This window comes from Chiloscyllium plagiosum, chromosome 36 (assembly GCF_004010195.1).
Source record: "Chiloscyllium plagiosum isolate BGI_BamShark_2017 chromosome 36, ASM401019v2, whole genome shotgun sequence".
Lineage (NCBI taxonomy): Eukaryota > Metazoa > Chordata > Chondrichthyes > Orectolobiformes > Hemiscylliidae > Chiloscyllium > Chiloscyllium plagiosum.
In genome coordinates this window covers 38,223,261-38,234,117 of record NC_057745.1, presented here as the reverse complement: position 1 = coordinate 38,234,117, position 10,857 = coordinate 38,223,261, and the positions used below count along the sequence as shown (strand labels likewise).

The following is a 10,857-nucleotide window of genomic DNA, read 5'->3' as shown; positions in this document are numbered from 1 at the left end:
CTAGGGAGTGTTGCTGAACAAAGAGACCTTGGAGTGCAGGTTCATAGCTCCTTGAAAGTGGAATCGCAGGTAGATAGGATAGTGAAGAAGGTGATTGGTATGCTTTCCATTATTGGTCAGTGTATTAAGTATATGAGTTGGGAGGTTATATGGCGGCTGTACAGGACATTGGTTAGGCCACTGTTGGAATATTGTGTGCAATTCTCGTCTCCCTGCTACAGGAAGGACGTTGTGAAACTTGAAAGCATTCACAAAAGATTTACAAGGATGTTGCCAGGGTTGGAGGATTTGAGCTTTCGGGAGAGGCTGAACAGGCTGGGGCTGTTTTTCCTGGAGCGTCGGAGGCTGAGGGGTGACCTTACAGAGGTTTATAAAATCATGAGGGGCATGGTTAAGATAAATAGACAAAATTTCTTCCCTGGGGTCGGGGAGTCCAGAACTAAAGGGCATAGGTTTACGGTGAGAGGGGAAAGATATAAAAGAGACCTTAGGGGTAACTTTGTCACACAGAAGGTGGTACGTGTATGGAATGAGCTGCCAGAGGAAGTGGTGGAGGCTGGTACAATTGCAACGTTTAAAAGGCATCTGGATGGGTATATGAATAGGAAAGGTTTGGAGGGATATGGGCCGGGTGCTGGCAGATGGGACTAGATTGGGTTGGGATATCTGGTCGGCATGGACGGGTTGGACCGAAGGGTCTGTTTCCATGCTGTACATCTCTATGACTGTATGACAAGGGGTTTGCCGAGCATTTCTGGTCTGATAATCCTGGTAAGAGATTGTTTGCAACCACTAGAATGACAAGATGATCGAATATCCAGCATTTATATTCCTGCCAGGAGATTCTAATACTGCTAACTGCTGCTCCTCTAACTCAGACAAATGAAGAAACATCTCAAGAAACAAATAGGGGAGGAAATTGCCTAGTGGTATTATTGCTAGACGATTAATCCAGAAAGTCCATGGCAGATGGTGGAATTTAAACTCAATTATTTTTAAAGATCAGGAATTAAGAATCAAATGATGACCATGAGATCATTGTCAATTGGTGGAAAAACCCATCTGGTTCACTAATATCCTGCAGGGTATGAAGTCTGCCATCATCACCTGGTCTGGCTGACATGTGACCCACTGAAAAATGGTTGACTGTCAGTTGCTCCCCGAAATGGCCTAGCAAGCCATTCAGTTTCCTGATTAGATTACTTAGTGTGGAAACAGGGCCTTTGGCCCAACAAGTCCACACCGACCTGACGAAGCGCAACCCACCCAGACCCATTCCCCTACATTTACCCCTTCACCTAACACTACAGGCAATTTAGTATCACCAATTCACCTGACCTGCACATCTTTGGGCTGTGGGAGGAAACCGGAGCACCCGGAGGAAACCCAAGCAGATGCTGGGAGAATGTGCAAACTCCACACAGTCAGTCGCCTGAGGCAGGAATTGATCCCTGGTCTCTGGCGCTGTGAGGCAGCAGTGCTAACCACTGTGCCACCGTGCTGCCCACCAGTTGTACCAATTGCTACAAAGTCTTAAAGAAATGAAACTGGATGAATCACCAGGCATTAACCTATGCACCGGAAAAGACAATGGCAGAAACAGCCCTGATATTCTTTCAAAATCCTCTTTACTAACATCGAGGGGCTAGTGCTAAAACTGGGAGAGCTGTCTCTCAGGCTCATCAAGCAACAGCCTGATATTTTCTGTAAGGTATAATTCCATGAGTATGACTGTGCCCTAGTCACCATCACCATCCCTGGATATGTCCTGTCCCCCCGGCAGGACAGACCCAGCAGGGGGGGCAGCACCGTGGGATAGAGTCGGGAGGGAGTGGCCCTGGGAGTCCTCAGCATTGACTCTGGACCCCATGAAGTCTCATGGTTTCAGGTTAAATATGGACAAGGAAACTTCCTGCAGATTACCACGTACAGTCCTCCCTCAGCTGATGAGTTGATACTCTTCCATGTTAAACAACACTTAGAGGATGGCAAGGGGACAAAGTGTACTCTGGGTTGGGATTTCAATGCCCATCACCAAGAGGGGCTCAACAGCACTGGTCGGGTCCTAAAGGACACAGCTGCTAGACTGGGTCTGCGGCAGGTGGTGAGGCAACCAACAAGAGGGAAAATCATACCTGACCTCATCCTCACCAATCTGCCGGCAACAGATGTATCTGTCCATGACAGTATCGGTAAGAGTGACCACTGCACAGTCCTTGTGGAGACAATGTCCCACCTTCACATTGAGAATACCCTCCATCGTGTTGTGTGGCACTATCACTGTGCTAAATGGGACAGACTTCAAACAGATCCAGCAACTCAAGTCATGCTAGGTATAGCACCAGGCATACCTGAAAATGAGGACCGCTTACATGTCAAACAGCATTAGCAGTAAGTGATAGACAGAGCTAAGTGATCCCACAACCAACGGATCAGATCTAAGCTCTGCAGTCCTGCCACATCCAGTCATGAATGGTGATGGATAGTTAAACAACTCACTGGAGGAGAAGGAGGCTCCACAAATATCCTCATCCTCAAACATTGACTGGGATTCACCTAGTGTTAGAGGATTCCATGTAGCAGAATTTGTAAGGAGCATCCAGGAGGGTTTTCTTGCACAGTATGTAAGTAGTCCAACCCGTGAAGAGGCCATAATGGACTTGGTGTTAGGCAATGAGCCCGTCCATGTGGTTGAAATTTCAGTAGAGGGATTACTTTGGGAATAGTGATCACAATTTCATAAGATTTAGGATACTCATGGACAAAGACGAGAGTGGTCCTAAAGGAAGAGTGCAAAATTGGGGGAAGACCAACTATCCCAAAATTTGGCAGGAACTGGGGAATGTGGATTGGGAGGAGCTGTTTGAAGGGAAATCCACATTTGATAGAGGCTTTTAAAGAGAGGTTGATTAGAGTGCAGGACAGACATGTCCCTGTGAAAGTGAGGGATAGAAATAGCAAGATTAGGGAACCATGGGTGACAGGTGAAATTGAGACTAGCTAAGAGGAAAAAGGAAGCATACATAAGGTCTAAGTGACTGAAGTCAGACGAAGCTTTGGAAGAATATTGGGAATGTAGGAACAATCTGAAACGAGGAATTAAGAGGGCTACACGGGCGGCACGGTAGCACAGTGGTTAGCACTGCTGCTTCACAGCGCCAGAGACCCGGGTTCAATTCCCGCCTCAGGCGACTCTCTGTGTGGAGTTTGCACATTCTCCCCGTGTCTGCGTGGGTTTCCTCCGGGTGCTCCGGTTTCCTCCCACAATCCAAAAATGTGCAGGGGTTAGGTGAATTGGCCATGCTAAATTGCCCGTAGTGTTAGGTGAAGGGGTAAATGTAGGAGAATGGGTCTGGGTGGGTTACGCTTCGGCGGGTCGGTGTGGACTTGTTGGGCTGAAGGGCCTGTTTCCACACTGTAAGTAATCTAATCTAATCTACACAAGTCATGAGATATCCTTAGTGAGCAGGGTTAAGGAAACCCCAAAGCCTTTTATTCATATATAAGGAGCAAGAGGGTAACTAGGAAAAGAGTTGGCCCACACATGGACAAAGGAGGAAAGATATGTGTGGAGTCAGAGAAATGAGTGAGATTTTTAATGAGTACTTTGCATCGGTAATCACCGAGGAGAGGGACATGATGGATGTCGAGGTTAGGGATAGATCTTTGATTACTCTCGATCAAGTCGGCATAAGGAAGGAGGAAGTGTTGTGTACTGTAAAAGGCATTAAGGTGGACAAGTCCACAGGAGCGGATGGGATCTAACCCAGGTTACTGAGGGAAGCAATGGAGGAAATAGCTGGGGCTTTAACAGATATTTTTGCAGCATCCTTGAAAACGGGGGAGGTCCCAGAGGGCTGGAGAATTGCTAATGCTGTCCCTTGTTTAAGGGTAGCAGGGATAATCCAGGTAATTATAAACCTGAGAGCCTGACGTAAGTGGTAGTGAAGCTACTGCAGAATATACTAAGGGATATATACCCATTTGGAAGAAAATGGGCTAATCGGTGAGAGGCAGCATGGTTTTGTGCAGGGAAGGTCATGCCATGGAAATCTAATAGGGTTCTTTGAAGAGGTGACAAAGTTGATTGATGAGGGCAAGGATGTAGATGTCATATACATGGACTTTAGTAAGGTATTTGATAAGGTTCCTCATGGTAGACTGATGAAGAAGGTAAAGTCGCATGAGGTCCAGGGTGTTATAGCTAGATGGATAGTGAACTGGCTAGGCAACAGGAGACAGAGAGTAATAGTGCAAAGGAGCTTCTCAAAATGGGGACCTGTGAGCAGTGGTGTGTCCAACAGGGATCCGTGCTGTTTGTGATATACATAAGTGATTTGAAGGAAGGGGTAGGTTGCCTCATTAGCAAGTTTGCAGATAGTCTAGGGGACTGTCAGAAAATACAGCAGAATATAGATAGATTGGAGAGTTGGGCAGAGGAATAGCAGATGGAGTTCAATCTGGACAAATGCGAGGTGATGCATTTTGGAAGATCCCATTCAAGAGCGAACTATAAAATAAATGGAAAAGTCCTGGGGAAAATTGATGTACAGAGAGATCTGGGTGTTCAGGGCCATTGTTCCTGAAGGTGGCAACGCAGGTCAATAGAGTGGTCAAGAAGGCATACAGCATACTTTCCTTCATCAGATGGGGTATTGAGCTGACAGATCATGTTACAAATGTATAAGACTTTGGTTTGACCACATTTGGAATACTGCATACAGTTCTGGTCGCCACACTACCAAAAGGATGTGGATGCAATAGAGAGGGTGCAGAGGAGGTTCACCAGGATGTTGCCTGGTATGGAGGGTGATAGCTATGAGGAGAGGTTAAATAGATTAAGATTATTTCCATTGGAAAGAGGGAAGACCTGATTCAGGTCTACAAAATCGTGAGAGGTATAGACTGCGGGGATAGCAAGAAGCTTTTTCCTAGGGTGGGGGACTCAATGACTAGGGTTCATGAGTTCAAGGTGAGAGAGGAAAGGTTGAAGGGAGATATGCATGGAAAGCTCTTCACATAGAGGGTGGTGGGGGCCTGGAATGTGTTGCCAGCGGAGGTGGTAAAAGCGGGCATGATAACGTAATTTAAGATGTATCTAGACAGATATATGAATGGGGAGGGAACAGAGGGATACAGATCTTTTGAAAATAGGCAAGAGGTTTAGTTATAGGATCTGGAGCGGCGCAGGATGGGAGGGCAGAAGGGCCTGTTCCTGTGCTGTAATATTCTTTGTTCTTTGTTTGATGGAATAGCCCAGCACATCAGGGCAAAAGATAAGGCTGTAGCTTTCACAGTAACCTTCAGCCAGACGTACCAAGTGGATGATCCATCTCGGCCTCCTCCAGTGATCCCCAGCATTACAGATACCAGTCTTCAGCCAATTCGATTCACTCTGCGTGATATCAGGAAATGGTTGGAGGCACTGGATACTGCAAAGGCTATGGGCCCTGACAACAGTTCCAGGATCAGCACTGAAGGTTTGTGCTCCAGAACTGGCCGCTCCCCTAGCCAAGCTGTTCCAGTACAGTTATAATTCTGGTATCTACCCAACAATGTGGAACATTGCACAGACATGTCCTGGACATAAAAAGCAGGGTAAATCCAACCCAGCCAATTACCACCCCATCAGTTGGCTGTCAGTCATCAGTAAAGTGATGGAAGGTGTCATCAACAGAGCTATCAAGCAGCACCTGCTCAGCAATAACCTGCTCAGTGACACCCAGTTTGGGTTCCCCCCAGGGCCACTCAGCTCCTGACCTCATTCCAGCCTTGGTTCAAACATGGACAAAAGAGCTGGATTCCAGAGGGGAGGGAGAGAGACCGCCCTTTAGATCAAGGCTGCACTTGGCTGAGTGTGGCATCAAGGAGCTCAGGCAAAACTGGGATCAACGGGTATCAGGGGGCAAACTCTCTTATGGTTGGAGTCATACCTGGCACATAGGAAGATGGTTGTGGTTATTGGAGATCAGTCACCTCAGTTCCAGGAAATCTCTGCAGGAGTTCCTCAGGATAGTGTCCTAGGCCCAACCATCTTCAGCTGCTTCATCAATGACCTTCTCTCCATCATTGGGCAGGAATGGGAGATGTTCACCAATGATTACACAATGTTCAGCTCTACTTGTGTGTCCTCAGATACAGAAGCAATCCCTGTTCAAATGGAACAAGATCTGGACAATATCCAGGTTTGGGCTGACCAGTGGCCACAACTTTCATGCCACAAAAGTGCCAGGCTATGACCATCTTCAATAGGAGAAAATCTAACCACCACCCCATGACATTCAATTGTGTTACCATTATCGAATCCCCCACTATCAACATTCTGGGGGTTACCATTGATCAGAAACTCAACCGAACTCACCACGTTGTGAGACAGAGGGTAGGAATACTGCAGTGAGTAACTCACCTCCTGACTCCCCAAAGCCTGTCCACCATCTACAAGGCTACCTTGATTATCCGAATTTCAGATTATCCGAATAAGATTGCAAGAACCCGATGTTTGGGTAAACTGTGTTATCCGCACATTTGGTTATCCGAATAAAATATTGCCCACCCATGTCGTTCGGATAATCGAGGTTACCTTGTACAAGGCCCAAGTTGGGAAGTATGATGCAATACCCTCCCCCCACTTGTCTGGATCAGGGCAGCTGCAGTAACTCTCAAGAAATATGACACATCCACAACAAAGCAGTCCACTTGATTGGCACAAGCATCCACTTCCTCCACCTCCAACGCTCAGTAACAGCAGTGTACACTATCTACAAGATGCACTGTAGAAGTTCACCAAAGACCTTCAGACAGCACCTTCCAAACCATGACCACTTCCATCTAGAAGGATAAGGGCAGCAGATACATGGGAACACCACCCCCTTCAAGTTCCCTTCCAAGCCCCTCACTGTCCTGACTTGGAAATATATTACCGTTCCTTCACTGTCGCTGGGTCAAAGTCCTGGAATGCCCTCCCTCACAGGCATTGTGGGTGAACCCAGAGCAGGTGGACTGCAACAGTTCAAGAAGGCAACTCACTACCACCTTTAAGGGGCAACTAGAGTTTGGCAGTAAATGCTGGCCCAGCCAGTGATGCCCACATCCCACAATTAATTTGGAAAGATCTTCTTGAAATTCCTTCATGGAAAATCCTTTTCCTGGTATTGTACTGAAGCTCAAGAAATGGAAAGACCCACAACTGATTCCTGCTCTGTGCTGTTAGCTAACTTTATGAGCTAATTGCCTTGGGCTTTCCTGTTCATTACACATAGCAGAACCAAGCTCAGCTATAATGCTCTTTTGATCAATTGCTTCTCAACATTGATAGTGGATTCAAAACCGGAAATTGCTGGTAAAGCTCAGCAGATTTGGCAGCATCACTGGAAAGAAATCAGAGTTAACGTTTCGGGTCCAGTGACCCTTCCTCAGAACTGATGGTAGCTAGGAAAATGTATTTTATGCAGAAGATAGGCTGGGGGGTATGGGATGAGGAGTAAATGATGGGTGGAGATAGAGCCCAAAGAGAGAATAGGACAGATGGACAATTGTGCAGCATGGATGGTTCAGCAATATCTAAAAGAAATAATCAAAGATGTAGGCTAAGGATTCAGGAAGCTGTTAATTAATTTATCTTTTCCTAATCCAGTGAATGATTCCTGGGAAACACTTGGTGGGAAAACTGGCACATGCTCAAGTTTGGTCTGGCTGTTTGTCATAGGGACTGTAATTGTGACCGTCCTGGCTATCGGAGGGAGTTTGATCACCTTCAGTGTCCGTGAGTATTTGGATGTGTTGAAGCAGGAGGTAGTGACCCTTTGTTTGACCTCGGCTGCCTAGCACAAGCACTGACTCCCTCTGTCAGCGTTGTGTGACTGTCCTTATAGACAATAAATCCAAATATTACAGCTCAATGATGTGTGACTGCCCATGAGCTAATAAGAAATGAAGATTTCAGTTGTGACGGACAAAGACTCAGTTATGACTTGCACATGGCTCAGAGGAAATACTGGGATCATAAACTTGGAAAACAGATCACCAATGGAAAAGGGAAAGGAGAAACTCAGTTGGTTCAGTCTGTCCTATCCCAACACCAAATGCAGCATTAACTTACCCCAGTCAACCCTGATTGGGGAAATCAGAGGAAATAATCAAGAATGCTTTTGGAGACTGTGGTAATTGTAAAATCAATCATTCTTATTCCAACAGACATGATTCGCCTCCAAATTGTCAACAGTGCAGACAAACATCATAGAGTTAGAAATTCAAAGTCCTTCAGTCCATTGAGTCCACGCCAGTCGATAAACAACAATCTTTTTTCCAGCATTTGGCATCACAAGTGCACATCTCAAATCTGTCCATGTACCTCATCATCTTATACATCTCAAACCTGTCCATGTACCTCATCATCCTGTACATCTCAAACCTGTCCATGTACTTCATAATCTTATACATCTCAAACCTGTCCATGTACCTCATCATCGATTACACAATGTTCAGCTCTATTTGTGTGTCCTCAGATACAGAAGCAATCCCTGTTCAAATGGAACAAGATCTGGACAATATCCAGGTTTGGGCTGACCAGTGGCCACAACTTTCATGCCACAAAAGTGCCAGGCTATGACCATCTTCAATAGGAGAAAATCTAACCACCACCCCATGACATTCAATTGTGTTACCATTATCGAATCCCCCACTATCAACATTCTGGGGGTTACCATTGATCAGAAACTCAACCGAACTCACCACGTTGTGAGACAGAGGGTAGGAATACTGCAGTGAGTAACTCACCTCCTGACTCCCCAAAGCCTGTCCACCATCTACAAGGCTACCTTGATTATCCGAATTTCAGATTATCCGAATAAGATTGCAAGAACCCGATGTTTGGGTAAACTGTGTTATCCGCACATTTGGTTATCCGAATAAAATATTGCCCACCCATGTCGTTCGGATAATCGAGGTTACCTTGTACAAGGCCCAAGTTGGGAAGTATGATGCAATACCCTCCCCCCACTTGTCTGGATCAGGGCAGCTGCAGTAACTCTCAAGAAATATGACACATCCACAACAAAGCAGTCCACTTGATTGGCACAAGCATCCACTTCCTCCACCTCCAACGCTCAGTAACAGCAGTGTACACTATCTACAAGATGCACTGTAGAAGTTCACCAAAGACCTTCAGACAGCACCTTCCAAACCATGACCACTTCCATCTAGAAGGATAAGGGCAGCAGATACATGGGAACACCACCCCCTTCAAGTTCCCTTCCAAGCCCCTCACTGTCCTGACTTGGAAATATATTACCGTTCCTTCACTGTCGCTGGGTCAAAGTCCTGGAATGCCCTCCCTCACAGGCATTGTGGGTGAACCCAGAGCAGGTGGACTGCAACAGTTCAAGAAGGCAACTCACTACCACCTTTAAGGGGCAACTAGAGTTTGGCAGTAAATGCTGGCCCAGCCAGTGATGCCCACATCCCACAATTAATTTGGAAAGATCTTCTTGAAATTCCTTCATGGAAAATCCTTTTCCTGGTATTGTACTGAAGCTCAAGAAATGGAAAGACCCACAACTGATTCCTGCTCTGTGCTGTTAGCTAACTTTATGAGCTAATTGCCTTGGGCTTTCCTGTTCATTACACATAGCAGAACCAAGCTCAGCTATAATGCTCTTTTGATCAATTGCTTCTCAACATTGATAGTGGATTCAAAACCGGAAATTGCTGGTAAAGCTCAGCAGATTTGGCAGCATCACTGGAAAGAAATCAGAGTTAACGTTTCGGGTCCAGTGACCCTTCCTCAGAACTGATGGTAGCTAGGAAAATGTATTTTATGCAGAAGATAGGCTGGGGGGTGTGGGATGAGGAGTAAATGATGGGTGGAGATAGAGCCCAAAGAGAGAATAGGACAGATGGACAATTGTGCAGCATGGATGGTTCAGCAATATCTAAAAGAAATAATCAAAGATGTAGGCTAAGGATTCAGGAAGCTGTTAATTAATTTATCTTTTCCTAATCCAGTGAATGATTCCTGGGAAACACTTGGTGGGAAAACTGGCACATGCTCAAGTTTGGTCTGGCTGTTTGTCATAGGGACTGTAATTGTGACCGTCCTGGCTATCGGAGGGAGTTTGATCACCTTCAGTGTCCGTGAGTATTTGGATGTGTTGAAGCAGGAGGTAGTGACCCTTTGTTTGACCTCGGCTGCCTAGCACAAGCACTGACTCCCTCTGTCAGCGTTGTGTGACTGTCCTTATAGACAATAAATCCAAATATTACAGCTCAATGATGTGTGACTGCCCATGAGCTAATAAGAAATGAAGATTTCAGTTGTGACGGACAAAGACTCAGTTATGACTTGCACATGGCTCAGAGGAAATACTGGGATCATAAACTTGGAAAACAGATCACCAATGGAAAAGGGAAAGGAGAAACTCAGTTGGTTCAGTCTGTCCTACCCCAACACCAAATGCAGCATTAACTTACCCCAGTCAACCCTGATTGGGGAAATCAGAGGAAATAATCAAGAATGCTTTTGGAGACTGTGGTAATTGTAAAATCAATCATTCTTATTCCAACAGACATGATTCGCCTCCAAATTGTCAACAGTGCAGACAAACATCATAGAGTTAGAAATTCAAAGTCCTTCAGTCCATTGAGTCCACGCCAGTCGATAAACAACAATCTTTTTTCCAGCATTTGGCATCACAAGTGCACATCTCAAATCTGTCCATGTACCTCATCATCTTATACATCTCAAACCTGTCCATGTACCTCATCATCTTATACATCTCAAACCTGTCCATGTACCTCATCATCTTATACATCTCAAACCTGTCCATGTACTTCATCATCCTATACATCTCAAACCTGTCC

At 45.7% G+C, this 10,857-nt stretch overlaps 1 protein-coding gene across 6 annotated transcripts in view; it reads left to right on the top strand.

Annotated features, from left to right (window-relative positions):
- Positions 1 to 10,857, top strand: part of LOC122540867 (membrane frizzled-related protein-like) — a 79,758-nt gene that overhangs the window by 8,620 nt on the left and 60,281 nt on the right. For 5 of the 6 annotated variants that reach the window (XM_043677083.1, XM_043677080.1, XM_043677078.1 and 2 more), the window contains one exon: positions 7,634 to 7,762. In XM_043677083.1, the coding sequence (XP_043533018.1) occupies positions 7,634 to 7,762 (129 nt within the window). Of the gene's footprint in view, positions 1 to 7,633; positions 7,763 to 10,005; positions 10,132 to 10,857 lie in introns of those variants that run through there. The other variant, XM_043677084.1, reaches the window with a different exon arrangement.